Raw genomic sequence first — 20,389 nt, forward strand, 5'->3', positions numbered from 1 at the left:
GCCCGGGGGCCGAGCTCCACCTCGCCCCGCCTCCAGTCTGCTGTCCCGGTCTGGGCGCCCTCCTGGGTTCCCGGGCCCACAGGGCTGTCCCTGCAGGAGCGTGGGCCCTCGTGGCAGAATCCCGCGTTGGCTAAGCCGCCCCACCACCCACTTCTCCGCTTATCGGTGAAGCATTGGAAGAACGTTCTTGGGGGTTGGCTCCCAGAGACACTGTCCCTCAGAGCCTGTCCAGGCCCCTTGGTGTCACGCTGTTGCTCGTGGCCCGGAGGTTTTGCCATCTTCCACATTTCCAGTCTATGCACAGTAAGACGGCAGCTGTGGGCTCCGGGCCGGCGCCATGCCCTCCATTCCTGGTGACGTCTGTCCCGGGACATCCTTGGTTCCACGCCCCTTCTCGACAGTCCCCTCCTCTGTTTCCCCCCAGAGCCTGACCTGAAGAAGCGGGTCCGAGTCCACCTGCTCAATGCCCACGGCCTGGACGAGGCGGGCATCGACGGCGGCGGCATCTTCCGCGAGTTCCTGAACGAGCTGCTCAAGTCCGGCTTCAACCCCAACCAGGGCTTCTTCAAGACGACCAACGAGGGGCTGCTCTACCCCAACCCGGCCGCCCACATGCTGGTGGGGGACTCGTTCGCCCGACATTACTACTTCCTGGGCAGGATGCTTGGAAAGGTAACGGCCCAGGCTGGGGTCCTGCTCGCGCACCGAGCTCTGTGCCACCGGGGCCGCCCCAGGACACTGACGGGGTGGGAGGGTGCCACGGTCGCGTCTCACCTGGGGTGGGTGCCCCGACCAGACCACGCCTCACGCCAGGGGTCCAGCCTGTTGGGACCAGGGGCAGCTCCCCACATAGCGCTCTGCCCTGTTTGACCGAACGTGGCTGTTTGTTTATTTTTTGGTTTTGGGGGGGGTCACACACAGGGATGCTCAGACATTACTCCGGCAGTGCTCGGGGGGACCATATGGGATGCCGGGGATCGAACCCAGGTGGACTGCATACAAGGCAGACACCCTGCCTGCTGTGCGATCACTCTGGCCTTTTTTTTTTTTTTTTTTTTTTTAGTGTGGCTTGTTTAAGATGTACCTGTGGGGGCTGGAGCGATAGTACAGTGGGCAGCGCGTTTGCCTTGCAAATGGCCGACCCGGGTTTGATTCCCAGCGTCCCTTGAGCATCGACAGATGTGACCCAAAAGCAAACAAAAAAAGAAAAAAGTAGATTTACCTGTGGATACCTATTCCTGTGTGCTTCTGTCCACCGCTTCTTTGTGCTCTGAGTGAGTGTCAGCCACTGCTGGAGGCTGGAGCAAACACCCTCATCAGATCTGTGGCTGCTGTGGGAAGGGCGCGACCCCCTACTGCTGTAGGCTCCGGGAAGAGCCCCCCAGTGCTCAGACATTCACCAGGCAGAGACCCCCAGTGCTTAGATACTCAGGGGCCAGAGCCCCCCAGTGCTCAGACACTCTCGGGACAGAGACCTCCTCCCTCAGTGCTCAGAGACACTTGCTGTCCTGACCTCTAGGCTTCCCCCAGGCTGTGGCTAGCCTGAAGCCCCTGTTCAGGTCGTGCCCCTGGGAGGGAACGGTCAGTGGTGCCTCTGTTGCCTCTGGGCTCCCGGCCCAGCTTCTGCCCCAGGCCGTGGGGGCCACTGCCTGGGTCTGGCCTCACCGAGCCCTCCGTGCAGAGGCCAGGGGCTGTGCTCAGGAGCGACCCTGCTGCCAGACCCAGCACAGCCCCAGACCAGAAGGAAACAAACACGATTGCGCCGGGCCGACCGGCCCGTTTCTGCCTCCTGCACCGGCAGGCCCAGGCTGGCCGCTCCCGAGGGCTGTCCCAGGGTGGCCGCTCCCGAGGGCTGTCCCAGGCTGGCCATTCCGACGGCTGTCCTCGGCCTCTGCCCACGCCGGAGTCCAGGGTCTGCGCGTGGCCAGGCCGGCTCCCTTGTCTCCTGTCTGCTGGGAGAAAGGGACGGGGACGGACTCTGGGCTCCTGTCGGGGCCACGGGGAGGGGCTCTCATGCGGCCTGCAGGGACCTAGGGGAAGCCCACTCCTGGGCCCGCGTGTTCCCTGGCCAGAGGGGAGGGGGAGTCAGGGGGAGTCAGCGGCCGCTCGGACCAAGAGCGGGGCCTCTGCCGGCTGGGGAGTGGCGGGGCTGCCCCTCCTCCAGGCACACGGCCCGACTTAGGGGTCCCTCGCGCTCACGGAGGGTGTGGCCCTGCTCAGCTGACCCGTTCCGTCCTGGGCACCCCTACGGTCCCCCGAGTCCCGCCAGGAGGGACCCCTGAGCTCAGAGCCAGGAGTCAGCCCTGGCCGCGCCTGGTGTGGCCCAGAAAACACCGAAAGGGAGAGGACATGCTTACATGGGTGCTGTACAGGTGTGAGTACATGGGTGCTGTTGGGCCCTTTTCTTTGGCAGGAGTTCCCTGTTCCCTTGGGCCACCCGTGGCTGCGCTCAGGGCTTCCCCTATGTCCAGGCCTCAGTCCTGGCAGGGCCGAGGATTTCCGGCGCCAGGGACCAGCAACCCGGCCATCCTTCCCCTGCAAAGCAAGGCCGAGTATATTTTTGTTACCTCTGTTAAGTTTATAAGGATGTCCCTTTGTTGGATACGAAATGTCTTAGAAATAGGATTCCTCCTGTTGGTTCTAGGGAACCTCTTCCTGTGCTTGTCTGCTTAGCAGCTAGTGACATTAGCCTTTGCAAGGTGTGTGTGGGGTTTGGGTTTTCACGCAGGTGCTCACACAGCGCTGCTATCCCAGGAGACCCTGTGCCCTGGGCTACGCTGGGCTCCTGGCACCCCTGAGCCCTGTGTCTGCCCCCCGGAATCCCCTGAGCCCTGCGTCTACCCCTCAACCCCACCCCTGCACTCCCTGGAGTTTGCCGTGGGCCGAGGCGCCCCTGCAGGAGGCTGTCCTTGGGCCCAGGCCAGTGCCCCTGCGCCTTCCGCCCTGCCCTGCCTTTCGCCGGTGTCAGAGGCAGGCTGGGGCCCAAAACCTCCCCCCAAGTTAGGACCACACACCTTCGTCTCAGTGACCGTCCGGGGTCACACACCACCTCGCCCGGCCGCACACCAGCAGAGGGTGTCGTCCTCCACACAGCGCCGCCCCGGCCTTGAGCCCCGAACACTGCTGGCAGAACCGGGCATCGCCTCTGAGCACTGCCGGGCGGCGCCCGAGAACAACCCCATTGTCTTCCCTGAAGCGGCAGCGTTGCTCCTACCCTGTGCGGGTCCCTCGGGGAGTAATCGCTCCCCCAGGGGGTCTGATTACCTCTGATTACAAATGGTCGACTTTGTACAACAAGTGAAAACGTGTCCCGCTGAGTGTGCGCGCTGCGAGGCGCTGATGGTGCGGCCCGGACCCTAAATCTTCAGGGGGAGAAAATTTCTATTGATTGATGGTGGTATTTATTGGGTCATAATGTATTCAAATTTTCTCTAATGCACGTGTGAGTGATGTTGGCTGCACTTGGTGTGGGGTCTCGCCCACGCCCCCCGGAGGCTGTGCATTAGTGGGGCCCTCGCCCGCTGCAGCCGGCGCTTTTACCCCCCGTAAATCAGCCCCCGACGGGGAATAAATAAACAGCCGGGCGGTGACATCACCGTGAACTTTTTCCCAGCGATAGAAGCACCTGGGTCCATTTAAGCCAATTAAGTTCAGGATATTTATCGAAGGAAATCTTCTATCACACTTGAATTCTCTTCGAAGTGGCTTTTCCCCCTTGCTTGGGAATATTGATTTCATTGGAACAGAATACCTATAAATCAGATTATTGGATAATGCGGTGGTCATATATTTCAGACTTTAATCAACAACGTGAGGCTCGAGTGTGGTTTGTAACGCTGCGTTAGTGGGACTCGGCGCACCCGCTCTTGGTTCCCTCACCCCTCGGAGTCGGGGTTGGTTGGTTTGCGCGTGTGTTCTCTGGGCTGGGTCTCCTCCCTCCCGGGGATGCTCAGGGGTTTCTCCTGGTGCGCTCGGGGAACCACGCAGGCTGCCGGCGACCGGAAGGCAAGTGCCTTCCCGCCGTGCGGTCACTCAGCCCACCTGGGGGACTGAAGCCTGCCTGCAGCCGCCTCTCTCCAGCACCCACCTCTCGGGGTGCTCGGGCCCCCGTGTCCACAGGTGCTGTCAGGTGGATGGCGGCGGGAACGGGTGACGTCCCCTTATCTGGGCAGACCTGCCCCCTCAAGCATTGGTGTCCTCTGGGCCATATGGTCCCCTGAGCCCAGCAGGAGCAATCCCTGAGGGCAGAGCCGGGAGCATCTTGGGTGTGCCCCGCCCACCCAGGATAAGATGCTGTCTCAGAGACAGATGGCCCCGTGGGGGGTGGGGGGAGTGTCTCCGCAGCTCAGCAGTACTGACGCCGCCCACCAGTGCCCGGGGGACCATGCATGGTGCTGCCGGCCATTTGCTGGTGGGCAGTGCAGTAGGTTCCCGTCCCTGGACGTAGTTCTTGCTCCAGCTGCTCTGAGAGTCACAGCTGCCCAGGGGCAGGGCGGCGCCCTCTGCTGGGTCTTGCTCCGACCCTCTCTGGCCACTCGGCCACGTCCACACAGGAGGCCAGAGCGCGAGGCACAGCTGAGGAGGAGGAAGTGGCTGAGTGTCCCGTGGGGCAGGCACGGGTGGGATTGTGGGTGGAGTGAGGTCACACGCCTGCATCTCACTGTGTTCCCACGATGCCCCACAGTCACCGGGCAGTGCCGGCCTTCGCCCTGGAGCCACGCGCACGGCCGCCAGGACCACTCGGGGCCCGCCTGTGGGGCCCGGGATGTGACCGGCCCCGACGTGCCCCGATGCGCAGCTCTGAGCTGCCTGGGACCATGAGGCCCCGGCTGCCCTGTCCCCTCGCCCCTCCCCAGGGGGTCCCTGCGGTGAGTGTGGGACCTCCTTGGCCACTCTGCCCCGAGACCCCACAGACCAAGGCACTCAGCCGCCGGGGCTCTGACCAGGGGTGCTTGGTGCCGTGTCTTGGCCGCCCCTTGGCTCCGGGGCACCAGGCTCATGCCCCGTGGAGACGCTGACCAAGTCCTTGCAGGACGCGCGCCCCCGGGCCTCGGTGCGCCCCCGGACGGTGCTGGGCGCTGGGCTCAGGTGGCCGTGGTCGCTGGCATGATGCGCTGCTTCTCTGTCAGGGCGGTTTTAAAACAAGCCGTGTCCGATATAGTTTTTAGATTAAGTTATAAATGTTCACTTTAGAACTACCTGGAGATTGATAGAGATGCATTTGAAAAGCATTATTTTTTTTATTGATTCTTAATGTAGTAAATTACTGGAGTTATTTGGCAGCAAACAGAAGTGGCCTGGGACGCGGATCGCATTTATTCTCCTGATAGCACCGCAATCTGCATTAATTGCATCGCGACTGCACTCACTTATATTAAAAGGCTTCTTCCATAATTAATCCTTTTTATTTCAAATCATTTTGGCACAATTTCTAGCTATAAACACTCATAAAAGAGCGACAGTTGAAAAACACGTCCCAGGTTCTCCATCTACCTCTTGCCCTTGCTCCTTGACAGGTGGTTATTGATGTGTTTCTAGGAACAAGAGTGGGCGGCTGGCGGAGGAGCAGGCCAGTGTGAGAAATGCTAAGTGGATTATTTTGCATAAAAAATAGGCAGTTTCTGAAGTTGTGTAATTAACCTGTGTTTAGAAAATACCTTGATTTATGCCTGCATTTGTATCTCGGTTGCATACATTATGGAAATTTAATTTACAATCCATTTAGCTGATGCCATCGCAGTCTTTAGTGCCATCATTTATTGGTGCTTGTATATTAAATGCTCTGAAGGTATCAACCTGCCTTATGTAAAAAATTACGTGCCTGCATTTCCATTTAACGAGTCACAGGGGGTCAGTTTAAAATTCAGGTAGCCCGGGCCTGGCGAGCGAACTTCACGGCCTCGCGGTCACTGGCGCCGAGTGGCCAGCGGTGACCTTCTCTGTGGGACGCCGAGTGATCTACTCCTGCTCCCACTCTCCCTCGGCCCCTGGCAGGGTCTGCAGGAGTCGCCGTCCGAGGCCGAGTCTCGGGCTCCCCGAGTGCAGGGCTTCCTCCGTCTTCGCTCTTCCCGGCGACGCCAGCGGCACTTTCCCAAACCGCCGCGCGCCCGCCGCCAGCACCGCTAAGTGCTGGTCTTGCGTTTATCACCCGCGGCCTCATTAACAAGTCCTCTTTTGCCATCTTTTCAAAATTAATTGGGTCATCACGAGTCTCTAAATCAGAAATCAGCGCCGCGGGGGAGAGCACTTCGGCTTCCCGGCAGAGCGCTAGCTCGGTGGTCCCGGTTGCACGGGGGTCACCCAGGTGTGGCTGGGCTCCCCAACGCGGCGGCCTCGCGGCCGACCAGTGCGTGCAAGGTCCCCTGGGCTGCGCGGGGGGGGGGGGGGGGGGGGGGGAGGAGGGAAGGGTCCCAGCCTGTGTGCCTGTGTGTGCGTGTTGCCCGTGTGTCTGTCCCCTTGTGTGTGCGTGTGCACCTGTGTGTGTACGTATCTGCACCTGTGTGTGTGCATGTGTCTGTACCGGTACATACGTGTCTGCCTGAGTGTGTGTCTTCTCCCATGTGCCTGTGTGCTGCCTGTGTGTGCGTGTCTGTCTCTGCCTGTGCGTCCATGTCTGCCTGCGTATCTGCGCCTGTGTGTGTGGGTAGGGGGCACTGGGCACAGGCCCCCGGGGGCAGTGCCTCTGGCCCACTTGCCCATACCTTGACACACGGCCAGGCCCCCAGCCCAGCCTTGGGACTCGGCCCACCTCGGGGCTACCAGCTGTCTCCGGCCCGGTCTCCACGGCCTGGGCCTCCCTTGGCACTGGACCTGATCCACAACCCGGCCTCGCCTGTGCGCCCTCCACCCCTCCCTGTCCTCTGGGTCCCCCCACGGCCACCCTGGCCCTTGTGTCATCTGCTCCTGTGGCCGCAGAGGCAGCGGGTGGGGGGAGCCTGGCCACAGCAGTGGGCCTGGGTCTGGGTTCAGGAGGGTCCCACGCCGGCGCAGGTGAGCCACGGCTGAGCCAGAGTCGGGCACCTGCTGTGTGCAGCCCTCGGCAGGGCAGGGAAGGGCATCCAGCCTCGCTCTGGCCCCTGCCTGCGTCCCCCCAGGGAAGGCAGGAACTGTGGAGCTCAGAGTCTCCCTCAGTTGGCCAGGGAAGCCGGCCCTGAGCACAGAGTCAGGAGTCAGCCCTGAGCGCAGAGCCGGGAGGGAGCCCTGAGCACAGAGCCGGGAGTCAGCCCTGAGCGGGTTCTGGCCGTCCTCCGCAGGCCTTGTACGAGAACATGCTGGTGGAGCTGCCGTTCGCCGGCTTCTTCCTGTCCAAGCTGCTGGGCACGAGTGCCGACGTGGACATCCACCATCTGGCCTCCCTGGACCCCGAGGTGTACCGGAACCTGCTTTTCCTCAAGAGCTACGAGGGCGACGTGGACGAGCTGGGCCTGAACTTCACTGTGGTGAACAACGAACTGGGGGAGGCGCAGGTGAGGCGGAGGCCTCGGGTGGGGGGGGTGTCCGGGTGCGGGTCTGGGTGTGTGTGTCTGGGTGCCCCATCCCAGCTGTGCTGGGCCTGCTGGAGAGGCCAGCTCTCATTGGCTGCTCCGGTGCCTCACTGGGCCCGGCCACCGAGCACCGCCCAGACCCTCCCATGAAAGGGAACGGAGCTGTTGGCCCTCACTGAGGCCCCTCGAAGTGCTCGAGGCCCTCCGCTCCGGTGGCTGCAGCAGGCGTGGACGGGCCGGCCCTCCGCCAGGCCGCCCTGCCCAGAGCCTGAGCCCAGGTCCCGCTAAGCAGAGGGGAAGAGTGTGACGCGTGGGGCCTGGCCTTGGGGACGAACGGGGAGGGCTGAAAAGTCACTGGTCTGGCGCCTGACCGCAGGGAGGGAGGCCTTCCGGGCGGCAGCCGAGAGAAAAGCCCCTGGGCCCGGATCGAGACTCCGTGACTAAAGCTGTCATGGACCCGCACGGTGGGCGGGGCTAGGGCCTCCCGCTGAGTGGTGGCCCTGCGTCTGCGAGCCTCGCGTCATCCACGGGACCCGCCTGGCTGCCTGCTGCCCACCGCCCGTCTGTCCCACAGGTGGTGGAGCTGAAGGCGGGCGGCAAGGACATCCCGGTCACCAGCGCCAACCGCATCGCCTACATCCACCTGGTGGCCGACTACAGGCTCAACCGGCAGATCCGCCCGCACTGCCTGGCCTTCCGCCAGGGCCTGGCCAACGTGGTGAACCTGGAGTGGCTGCGCATGTTCGACCAGCAGGAGATCCAGGTGCGCCTGGCGGGCGGGTGGGCAGGCGCAGCCGGCCAGGAGGGAGGGTCCCGCGGCCCCCACACTCGGGCCCGCCTTGCTCTTGCAGGTGCTGATTTCCGGTGCCCAAGTCCCCATAAGCCTGGAGGACCTGAAGTCCTTCACCAACTACTCAGGTACGGCTGCGGCCAGCACTGCCATGGCGCCCGCCGGGGGCGTGCCCGGCAGTGGCGGTCACCCACAGCCAGGAGGGGCTCGCGGGCGGTCTGTCTGCAGAGCAGGGCTCAGGTGTGCGCTGGTCCTCTGGGCTCTGGTCCTATGCTTGACCACGGCCACCCGCACACACCCGCACATCCACACCTGCACACACACACACCTACACACATCCACACCTGGACACACATTTGCACGTAGCAACCACTCCTGCCCACACCTTCACCTAGCAACCGGACCTGAACACACACCTGCACACAAACATACCTGCACGCACACTCACCAGCAGACACACCTGCACATAGAAACATACCTGCACACACACACCTGTGCATACCTGCACACATCCACACCTATACACGCGCACCTGCACATAGCAAACACAACCTGCACACACACGCACACACACATGCACACCTGCAGGCACCATTGTGACTGGGCGTCCCCACTCCCTCGCAGCACCGCGGCCCTGCCCTGCCCTGGAGCGCTCCCTGCTCTGGGCTGTGGGCAGTCGTGTGACGAGTCCTTCTCTCCCAGGGGGCTACTCTGCGGAACACCCGGTCATCAAGGGCTTCTGGAGGGTCGTGGAGGGCTTCACCGACGGGGAGAAGCGCAAACTGCTCAAGTTCGTCACCAGCTGCTCGCGGCCCCCGCTCCTGGGCTTCAAGGTAGGCGCGGGGCCGTGGCGGGAGCCCCTGGCCGTCCGGCACGTGAGCTCGCCCACACGCAGCCGCTCCACACGCGCCCGGGCGTCCTGGTGGTGCCAGGGCCGGAGCTCGGCCTCCCGGGGCCCCACAGTGCCGGCTGCTGGCCACGGCCGGTGTGTGCTGGGTACTGACCCCTGCCATTGTGTCCCGAGTACTGACCCCAGCCGGTGTGTGCAGGATACTGACCCCGGAAGGTGTCTCCTGGGTACTGACCCTGGCTGGCCACGATGCCACTCGTATCCTTGCTGGCCTACTTAGTGCTTCAGCAGCTGACCTGGGCAGGGGGCAGGAGCGTTCGGGGCTCGGGCAGGGGTGGGGTTGGGCCACACCCAGTAGTATCAGGGCTCTTGTCGCAGTGCTCAGAGGACCCTGGGGTGTCAGCGGAACCCAGGTGCCCACCTGCAGCCACTCGGTCCCTTCCCTCCTGCCCTCGGCGGCTGAAGTGGAGCCTTCTCAGCTGGGGACATCGCGTGCCAAGGGCCTGTGCCCACACACTTGCCCGGGGTCACTGGCCTCTGGGGCTTCGGCCCTGCCTTTCCCCAGTCCACCCTGGCTGCCACCAGCGCCGCATTCCCCTGGGCCCCAGGCCCGTGCAGGGACACAGGACAGGCCCTCCCTGCCGGGTGTGGTCTCCCCTGAGCTCTGCGGCCAGTGACTGGACCGGCCAGGCGCTCGCTGCCCGTAGCACATGCCGCAGTGAGCTTTCCTCTTTGGAAAGAAATTCCGGGGCCGGCCCCAGAGCACTGCCGGGAGTCCAAAGCTGGGCGGGCTCCGGGAGGCTGAGGGTATGGGCCGTCCCGCTGGGCCCTGGCGTTGGAGTGTCTCAGCCAGACCCCGGCCAAACCCCAGCCCCAGTGTCTCAAGACCCCAGGTTTGCGGGCACCCCGCACCCCTGCTTCCCGCCTGCTCGGAGCTGCAGCCTCCCTCCTTTCAGGTCACCTGAGGCGGCGGCGTGAGCCTGTGACCCTCGCCCACCGTCTTGAGCCTCGCTGTGCTCTGGCCACGGGTGCACGGGGCAGCCGTCCCCGCGGTTCGGGTCCTGGGGGGATCAGGTTGCGTCTGGGGGCGGCTCTCCCTCCCCGCCTCATGGCTGCTTCTCCGTCCTCCTGTCAGGAAATGTCACCTTTTCCCTTTACGTGAGCCACGCTGGGGGTGGCCGTGGGGAGACCCTCCTGTGCCCTGGACACTGCTGCCTGGGTCCAACCGGACGTGTGGCCACGGATGCAAAGGCCCAAGCGGCTCTGTGGCATTCACGGTTGTGCTGGACCTCACAGAACTGCACCCCATTCGCCAGAGGGGCTAGACAAGGGCCACCCGAGGGCGATGTGGCCACTGGCTCTGGGCACGCAGGCCCAGGCCAGCTGGGCAGAGAGAGGTGTCCATGCCAGCCTGTCTTCACGGCCCCGCACCCCACACACAGCTGCCGCTGCTGCTTTAGCTGGTAGGAAGAGGCATCCCGGGCCCTCGGTGTCCAGTGCCTGGACCCTGGGTGTAAACTTCCAAACGAAAATGCGTGGTGCAGTGGGCTGCGGAGGGTTCGAGCACTCGGGATCCGAGAGCTAACCCCCAGGCCGGTCCACGGCAGCGGTGGACAGTGGGCAAAGGGCCGGGGGACGGGGGAACAGGAACCGGGCCAGGCTGGTTGGTTATCGGCTCCTTTCTCTCTCCTCCCCAGTGTTGTCCGGTCTCTCCCTTTATGACCCAGTCGTGGTTGTAGTTTTGGCCATAGTCCTGGTCATCAGAGTTCCATCATCCTGGTCTCCTCGCAGACCTGTAGGTCCCCTGCTCCCAGCCACATCGTCATCTCGTCCTTCTAGTCCCCAGGTCCCAAAGCACCGTCTTTCTAGTCTGCAACATCTAGTCCCCTCTGACCCCTCACAGCACAATTCTCTAGGAACCGTGGAGGGTGCGGATACAAGGGTGGGGTTGAACGCTACGTAACAACAGAGAGGTGTAAGGCCTCTCCTTCAGGAGATTGACTCAAGGACAAAATCTCATCTGAGGGGCGGGAGCCATAGCACAGCGGGGAGGGCGTTGGCCTTGCACTCGGCCGACCGACCGGGTTGATGCCCAGCATCCCATGTGGTCCCCTGAGCACCGCCCGGAGTAACTCCTGAGTGCAGAGCCAGGAGGAAGCCCTGAGCATCATCGGGTGGGACCCAAAAAGAAAAAAGTCCCATCTGAGGGTTCAGCACTCCAGATTACTAGGAGGCTCAAGGGCAAGATTCCATCCAGGCTGTTCTGTTTAGCCTTTCCTCAGCTAGTAATCCATTTAAACAGTCATAGTGAATTGACTTTTTTTTTTCCTTTTTGGGTCACACCCGGCAATGCACAAGGGTTACTCGTGGCTCTGCACTCAGGAATTACTCCTGGCAGTGCTCGGGGACCATATGGGATGCTGGGAATCGAACCCGGGTGGGCTGCGTGCAAGGCAAATGCCCTCCCCGCTGTGCTATGGCTCCAGCCCCCTACTTCTTAAAATATTTCTAGCAGTGTCAATTCTATCTGAACACAAGATTGTCTCTTCCTTGGGGACATCTCGCTATATATTCCAGACCCCAGTCCTCAGGCCGGGTGAGTCTTTCCGAACCTCAGCAGGGTCCTTGTCCAGTTACTTCTTTTTGGGTCAGGACAGACTCTGTTCCATGACCAAGCTCTTAGCTTATAGTTAAGTATTGTGGTGCTTGGCCTGGCCCACTTTGATGCCAGAGTAGCTCACAGCTTGCCTTGGGTCCATCCGGTCCCTCGTCGTACTAACGGCAACTGAGGCTTAAGTCAAGCCAAGATGAATGCCCAGAAGTAAAAATTATTTTGGAGTCAGTTACCTCGCGTGTTACAAAGCATCGCATGAACTGTCTTCCTGTGTTTACACAAAAGGGACATGGCAAATGGCGAGAGGAAGGAGAAAAGCTAAATGGGATCATCAGTGCCTGGTGGAATTGGGTGTGCCTGGGGGCACCGTTGTGGGAGTAGCTTGTAAACCTCAGCCCCCTGCGGGAGGAGCAGAGACACAGCCCGGTGTTACCCAGCGCCTGGGCAGGGTCACCGCCAGGCCCCCTGGTGCCCAGAACCTGGGCCTGGGCAGGGCTCTCTCTCGAGGCAGCGTTGCCAGGTGGAGGTGTCCACCGCGTCCCTGGTCAGCCTGCGGGGCCAGCCCAGGTGGCCGCGGGACCCTTCCGTGGGGATGGCGCCGTGCCTCCGTGCCGGCCCGGGTCCTGGGCCGCCCCTCACGCCCCGCGCGGCCCCGTCCTCCAGGAGCTGTACCCCGCCTTCTGCATCCACAACGGGGGCCCGGACCTGGAGCGGCTGCCCACGGCCAGCACCTGCATGAACCTGCTGAAGCTGCCCGAGTTCCACGACGAGGCCCTGCTGCGGAGCAAGCTGCTCTACGCCATCGAGTGCGCGGCCGGCTTCGAGCTGAGCTGAGCCCCGCCCCGGGCAGGCCGCCAGCTCGGACCCCAACCAAAGAGGGAGCCTGGCGCGCTCCGGGCCGGCCCTGGCAGGCCTCGGAGCCCGCCCCCGGGCGAGCACCTTGGGCCCCTTGGCCCTGGCCCGGGCGGCCCACGGGCGTCTGCGTCTGCACAGGCAGCAGCTGCGAGGCAGGAGTGCCCCCCCCCCCTTGTCCCCTCCGCCTGGGTGGGCGGAGCTGTGGGGGGGAGGGTGGCACCCAGGCCCCAGCCCTCCCCGCCCGCCTCCTGGACTGCAGGGAGTGTCCCCACCCAACCGCACTTTATCGGGCTCCCGGACTGGCTTTCTGAGCAGTGCCCCCACGGTGGGGCTGGGCAGGGTAGGGCAGGGCAGGGCCCGGCCCGGCTTGCCCCTGCCCCCGCCCCCGCCCCCTGCCCCCGAGCCCGCACCCCCGGCGCTGGCCGGAGCAGAAGGCACTGTCCTGACCGACGCGGGGCTCCGGACGACACTTTGAAGACAATGACCATTATCAAAATGAAATGTATAATTTCTTAACTTGAATAATAAATTCCGTGTTCAGTGCTCTTTGTAGATACCAGAAATAAAAAGGTCGGGGTGTCTTTGTTTCCGGCTTCCTCGGGGCTCTGCGCTGGTCGTCATTGTCTCGGCCGTGGTTGGCCTGTTACCGGCCGTTCGCAGAGACCGGCTGGGCCTGAGCCTGACAGCCGGTCACGCTTTCCTGGCTTCTCTGGCCTTGTTTATTTCTGTGTTCTCGCAGCTGAGAACCTGCATTCAATCTTTGCAGGGTTGTGTCACTCCCTGCCATGGCCCTCACAGCTGGCCTGCGCGCCCCTGCGACCCCCGGGGCCGGTGGGTGGACCCTCCTCACGCCACGCTTCTCAGGCTGTGGTGATTTGGGGGTCGTGGGCTCCCCGGGGCTCGTGCCAGTTGTGTGCCGGGCAGGCATCCTCCCCCTGGGCTCTCCGACGTGGCCGTGACCTCTCTGTGCTCTGGCTGGGAGGTGTAGGCTCTGGGGTCTGTGGGCCCCCAGGCGTTGCCCCCCCAAGTCCTTCATCTTCTCAAGAGGACATTCACCGACCCCCACAAAGCCCAGGTGGGCCCTCAGCTGCAGGGGTGGGGGCCTGACCGGGAGCTGACCCCCGCGTGACTGTGGCGACTGAGGACACGAAGCTAGGGAGGGAGGGGCCTGCCCGGGGCCCCTGGGACGGAGGCTGCAGACACATCTTCCACACTCCCTGCCCGCCAGCCCTGCCCGGCTGTGGAGCTCCCGGGAGGCAGGACGCGCACGTGGGGCAGGCCCCGGCTCTCACGGGCCCTTCCTGCAGCCATGGGACAGGGGCGGGAGCAAGAGGCCCTGGGGACCCACCCGGAGTGGCCAGGAAAGCTCACGGGCCGAGTGTGGACGCCCTCCTGCCTCCGCCCCTGAGCCTGGCAGGAAGTGCAGACTCCCCCAGGGCCTGGCCGCTCTCAGCAGGGTCCTTCGGCACGTGGATCGGCGTGGTCCACTGAGGTTCCAGCCTGGCCACCGGCTTCGGCGAACGTCCCCGTGCCAGACACCACAGCCCCCACTGGCCACCTGCCCCCAGAGGCTGCGGCAGACAGCGGCCCAGGGGCACTGTGCAACCCAGCATGGGGACAGGCCCGCAGGGGTCTGGGAGCCGTGCCAGCCGTCCTGCTTTGCACTGTGGTGTCTTGGGGCTCCCAGAGCACGGTGTGCGGACACGAGTGAGCGCCTGTGTGGACACGTGTGCGTGTGCTGCTGGGCTGTGGCTTCGGTCCTGGCTGTTCCGGATGGAAGGTGAGCTCACCCCTTTCCAGAGGATCTCCTGGCTGACGCCTTGGCTGGCTGCTCCTGGGCCGGTGCCCTGCTGCCCGCCTGCCCAGGCCACAGCGACAGCCCTCCGCCCACCGCTGCCAACCTCCTGCACTGGAAGCACGGGGAGACTCAGGCTGATGGATTCAGAAGTCCAGGGAGCGGCCAGAGATGGCCACAGCCGGCACTGACCAGACCTCCTCCCTCCCGCGTGAGTCGGAGGCCAGGCAGCTTCCGGGGGAGGTCGGGAATCGGGTGTGTTCCTCCTTGACCCTCTCCTGCAGGATCCTGGCCCCCAGGGTGGGGGGCAGAGGCGGGAATGCTGGCCGCGAGCTGTGCGTGCAGCTCCCACTGGAGAAGGGGCTCACTGCGTGGGCGTGGTCAGGTCAGACGGGCGGGGCGCCCCCACACCGCTGCTTCTTGGGTGGTTTGGGGTCCTGGTCTCCAGAGCCCGTGGTGGGTGCGGGTCCCATCCTGCGATGGGCAGAGGTAGTTCTCAGCTTGCCAAGCTAGTGAGGGTCTTGGCCCCCCGGCTCCAGGCATCTGACCGCCGGTGCCAGAGCTGGCCGTCTCGGCCGACTTCTGCCTTCACGACTGGCCCGGTGCAGCCCAGATTATCCTGTCATTCCTAGCGTGGCAAATGCCCCTTGGGTCCTGACCGTCTGCCCATCGGAGCCCTCCGGGTGTTGCTGCTGTACCGGCTTTCCATGGTTTGGCCGGTCCCGGTCCCTGTGGCGCTGTGTTCTGAGAATATGGGCCTGGGCTTCTCCAACCGTGTCTAGCACCTCCTGGGAATAGCCACACCACACCCCCACCCCCACCCCCAGCGCGTGTCGGCCGGCGCGATTAGAGTGTGGGAAGGGTGCTGCTTTGCACTCGGCCCACCAGGTCTGATCCCCGGCACCCCAGGTGGTCCCCGAGGCCCACCAGGAGTGAGTCCTGAGCACCACCAGGTGTGGCCCCAAGTCAGTAAATGAACAAATCACAGTCATCTGCTCCTGCCTGTTACGCTGCTTCTGCAGCCGTGGGCCTGCTGAGGGCGAGCTGGTCCCTTGCAGCCCGTAGGGACTGACCGGCCGGCCCCACCCTCTGCAGCAGCTCGGGCCTAGAACTTTCTGTGCATTGGTCAGGCAGGCCCAGGCAACGCTGCTGAGACCGTTATCAGTGACCATGGCGATGGACAGACCGTCCTGGAGGACCAGTGACCCCCATCGCAGGGGACATGTCAGCTCTGCTTCAGAAGGCTCTCAGGGTGGCCTAGGCTAAAGGCACAGGGAGGAAACGGGGGTGCGGGCACAGAGGTGAGAGGGGTGAGGGCAGAGGGGCGGGGGTGAGGGGCGAGGGGTGCGGGCACAGGGGGAGGGCCAGCATGCAGCACTGGAGACCTCCGCTCTGCGCTCTGCGGGGTGGGCCGGAGACGGAGACGGCAAGGGTCTCGGTGGAGCAGCGCTGACTGGCCGGAGGGAAGGGCAGGAAAGGGCCTCCGCACCCTTGGAGTGGGCGGCTGCTCTGGGCAGGAGCCTGGGGCTCCCCCTCACTCCCACCCCCGCTTAGCCCCCCTCCCCACGCCCCACCCCGGAATGAAAATGGGCCAAGTGTGCCTTCCAGGAGCCCCATCGCCAGCCCTGCCCTGCCGGCCCAGCTGCTGGGGCTAGTTCTCACCTCAGAACTGTGCTCACACCTAGAGTATTCCCCTGCCCTCCCCCCACCCATGCAGATGAAATCTCCCTCGATCAACCTGGCAGCTGGGAATTTCCAGGGGCCCAGAGAAGAGAATCTCTTCCTCCTTCACTTGGGTCCAGTCACGCCAAACGCGAAGTCAGTGGGTGTCAGCCACCAGGAAGGCACAGCAGGGGAAGGCCTGGCTCTCGCTTAGCACAGTGGGGAATTCCGGGGCTGCAGGGACACTTCTGCCTCCTTCCTTGTTGGGGCACAGCCCACCTGGCAGGCAGAGCCGACTCCTGGCCCTGCACTCACTCAGGGACCACTCCTGGCAGTGCTCAGGAGACTATATAGGATGCTGGGAATCAAACCTGGGTCAACGGTGTGCAAGGCAAATGCCCGCCCCGCTGTGCTATCGCCCCAGCCTTAGGGACTGTCGCCCCACTTCTGGGGTTGCTCAGTGGGCCCTGGGGGATGCTGGGGATTGAACCGAGGTCTGGAACGCGGCACGTGCCGTCCCAGTGTACCACGGTACTCTCTCCAGCTGCAATTCCTCCTCTTTAACCCCAAACAGCAGTGATGCTCTGGGTCCGTGATCGGAGGTCCAAGGCCCCGGGGGTCAGTGACCCATGGTCCATTCCCGTCCCTGAAGCAGTGTCCAGCCCCTCCAGACTCAGCCCCAGCTTCTCTCTGGTCGACACCAGGCTCGGGTTTGAGATACGCCTGGTGTTGGGGCAGAGCACAGCAGGTAAGGTGCCCGCCTTGCACACGGCCAACCCAGGTTTGACCCAGCACCCCATATGGTACCCAAACCCCACCAGGAGTAATTCCTGAATGCAAAAGTGATAATCCCTGAGCACCTTTGGGTGTGGCCGAAAAGACAAAAAATAAAACCCCGGGGGCTGGAGGGGTAGCCCAGTGGGTAGGGCGTCTGCCGTGCACATGGAAGACCTGGGTTCGATTCCCAGCATCCCATAGAGTCCTCTGAGTACCACCAGGAGTAATTTCTGAGTGCAGAGCCAGGAGTAACTGTGTTTTCAAAAGTCCTCCTGCGCTCAATCTCTCCCACCACCCGTGTTCGGGAGTCTTGAGCTGTTTCCCCCACCCCGGGGAGGTCGATGGCCATGGACAGCGAAGGAACAAACGAGGGCCAGGCTGGTCGGTATCAGTTGTAGTTTATTCCAATCTTCATTCCCCTTCTGCTTCTCTCTCTCAAGCCTGACTCTGCCCTCTGGAGCCCAAGTCCCAGCCCCAGCCCCAGCCCCAGCCCCAGCCTCAGCCTCAGCCTCAGCCTCTGCCTGCCTGCCTGGGCCTTCTCACTCCTCCGAGTTTACAGTCTTAGTTTATATAGCAATCACGTAGGGTGGTGACACAAAGGTGGGTTGAACATTAACAAATCAGCAAAGAGAGGTAAGACCACTCCTTCAGGAGATGAACTCAAGGATAAAATCTCATCTAAAGAGATTATTCCAGATTACTAGGAGATCTGCTCAAGGGTGGGAGCCCAACAAGGGTGTGTTCTTTCCTCAGCTAGTAATCTACTTAAACAGTTGTAGTAAGTTTACTTCTAATATTTCAAGCAATGTCATTCTGTATGAGCACAGTAAGAGATAAACTTACAGTTTGGTTCTTCCTGAGGACGTCTCACTATATATTCCGCAGTCCTCAGGCCAGGTTAGTCTTCCTAGCCCCAGCAGGGTAGCTAGTCTCGTCGTTACTTACTTTTGGATCATGACAGCATTAGTCCATGATCATGCCTTAACCTATAGTTGAGTATCGTGGTGCGTTGGCCTGGCCCATTTCGATGCCAGGGTAGCTCACAGCTTGTCCATTCAGTCCCTCGTCGGGACCCTGCTTTTGGGGTGCTAGGAACTAAGGGCAGCTGAGTCAATAAAGCAGATGCCCAGGAGTGAATATTATTCGGGGTCAATCAACTCCCATGTTACAAAGCATAATACTAACTGTTTCCCTGTGTCCACACAGAAAGGACATTGCTTAAGGTAAACTATGCAAAGGACATAACTTACAAGTCCAGTGTCCTTAGAAGGATCTGATCTTACGAGCTAACAGAATCTGATTAGGGAGAAAAGGTGATTAGCTGGCTGGGCAGGAGAGCACAGAGAAGAGTTTACAGATAAAGAGAGGAAAGGGAGTGACTCTGGAGCACTGTGACCCGATGAACCTAAGCTCCCTGTGGCAAGGGACAAAGGACAAAGCAATGTTAGCTTACAGTGACCCCTGTCCTTGCTGGGTGTGACCCAAAAAAACAAAAATATATTAGTTAATTAATAAAACCTGAGGGGTGTTGGGGCCGGAGCCATAGCACAGTGGGTAGGGCGTTTGCCTTGCACGACCTGGGTTCGATCCCCGGCATCCCATATGATCCCCCAAGCACCACCAGGAGTAATTCTTGAGTGCAGAGCCAGGAATAACCCCTGAGCATCGCTGGGTGTGACCCAAAAAGCAAAAAAGTTAAAAAACAAAAACCCTGAGGGGTGTGGAGCTGCCAATAGGTCAGCCTGGACCCATGGGACGAGGGCGTCCGCAGCCTGATGGCGCCTCATGGCTTCCTGGGCCTCTGGCCAGACCCCAACAACTCGGGACTAAGTTTCCCAAGAAACAGCCAAAAGTTGGGTACGTGGGAGTCACGCCCACAAACCACGTCTAGCTTAGCCATTTAAGGTCGTTTATTGGCCTTGCTTCAGGGGAATGCTGACTGACTTCGATCGTGAGTGTGGAAAGGTCGGACTACAGCTGAATCTTACGAAGACAATGTTATGAGAAACAGCCTCGTTCCTGATGCCCCATTCGCTCTCAATGGAACGACCATCTCCGAATGCAACAGCTATGTCTACCTAGGTCGAGAGGTCAACATGACAAATGACCTGGCACCCGAGCTGCGCAGGAGGAAGAGAGCAGCTTGGAACGCCTTCAAGAGCGTTGAAGAAATAACTAAGAGGACAAAGAACCTCCAGCTACGAGCACATCTCTTCAATTCCACTGTTCTTCCTGCATTAACATATGCCTCAGAGACCTGGACCCTACGAAAACAGGATGAGAACGATATTCGGGTCTCTCAAAGGGGAATCGAAAGAGCTATGCTTGGAGTATCACGATTCACTCAAATGAGAGATAGAATCCGGAGTTCTGATCTTCATCAACGCTCAAGAATCAGGGACGCTGTCTCATTTGCCAAGACATCAAAAATCAGATGGGCTGGACATGTAATGAGGTTTATAGACGACCGCTGGACTAGAGCCATTACTGACTGGATTCCACGGAACGTCAAAAGATCGCGTGGACGCCCACCTACAAGATGGTCAGACTTCTTCGTCAAGACCCTGAATGATCGGTTTGAGGCTCTGCATGTTCCTAGAACGAACAGATGCCATTGGGCGACGCTAGCACGCAACAGGGATGAATGGAGACGTTACTGGCACCCGCTCAAGTAAATCAATGAATAACGGGGGATCAAGTGATCAAGTGATTGGCCTTGCTTCAGAAATCCATAAATAAATCTTGAAAGAGATCAAAATCTGCAGTTAAGGGGCCGGAGCTATAGCACAGTAGGTAGGGCGTCTGCTTTGCACGTGGCTGACCCAGGTTCAATTCCCAGCATCCCATATGGTCCACTGAGCACTGCCAGGAGTAATCCTTGAGTCCAGAGCCAAGAGTAACCCTGTCCATCGCCGATCCAAAAAGGGAAAAAAAAGCTGCAGTTAATCTCAGACCCGTGGAAGGCTGAACAGGCTGGGCTAAATCGGAGGGAGGTGGGTCAGCCAGGTGCCCCTCCAAACAGAGTACCTGGCAGCCACTTGCTTCCACAATCCAAAATCACCTCCCCAGCCTGACTCCACCATCTCAGAATGGACCTCACTGAGATCTGATCTGCTGAAAAGTTGGGTATCAGGTTTGTGACTGAAATCTCTAGGCTTTCTCGGGGTCAGGATGGGCTACCTCCCCCCACCTCCCTGTACTTCCAGAAGCCTCGGCAGTCACATCCACACCCCAAAGCGGCCACCCACTTGAAAAGCTACTCCAGCCCTGCCATCCTGACAAAAATACTGAATGCCCTGAACAAACACCATGACTTCTTAGTACCTCCGTTGGAAACCCTAATGCACAAAAGAAAAGGAGAGGGGCTGGAGCGATAGCACAGGGGAGGGCGTTAGCCTTGCACACAGCTGTCCCGGGTCTGATTCCCAGCATCCCATAGGGCTCCCCAGACACCGCCAGGAGTCATTCCTGAGTGCAGAGCCAGGAGTAGCCCCTGAACATCACCGGGTGTGACCAAAAAACAAAAGAAAAGAAAAGGAGAGAGAAAGAGGAAAATTGCCTG

The 20,389-nt window shown here is 61.3% G+C and overlaps 2 protein-coding genes across 3 annotated transcripts in view; one reads left to right on the forward strand and one right to left on the reverse strand.

Moving 5' to 3' along the window:
* The window catches only part of UBE3C (ubiquitin protein ligase E3C), a 37,916-nt gene extending 24,742 nt beyond the window's left edge, over positions 1-13,174 (forward strand). For both annotated transcript variants that reach the window (XM_056134840.1, XM_056134839.1), the window contains exons 18-23: positions 425-672; positions 7,254-7,466; positions 8,059-8,247; positions 8,336-8,402; positions 8,977-9,107; positions 12,402-13,174. In XM_056134840.1, coding sequence (XP_055990815.1) covers positions 425-672; positions 7,254-7,466; positions 8,059-8,247; positions 8,336-8,402; positions 8,977-9,107; positions 12,402-12,572 — 1,019 coding nt within the window. In that variant the 3' untranslated portion in view covers positions 12,573-13,174. The remainder of the gene's footprint in view (positions 1-424; positions 673-7,253; positions 7,467-8,058; positions 8,248-8,335; positions 8,403-8,976; positions 9,108-12,401) is intronic.
* Positions 1-20,389, reverse strand: part of LMBR1 (limb development membrane protein 1) — a 232,682-nt gene that overhangs the window by 156,331 nt on the left and 55,962 nt on the right. The window lies entirely within an intron of this gene.

This window comes from Sorex fumeus, unplaced genomic scaffold (genome assembly GCF_029834395.1).
Source record: "Sorex fumeus unplaced genomic scaffold, SorFum_2.1 ptg000107l, whole genome shotgun sequence".
Taxonomy (NCBI): domain Eukaryota; kingdom Metazoa; phylum Chordata; class Mammalia; order Eulipotyphla; family Soricidae; genus Sorex; species Sorex fumeus.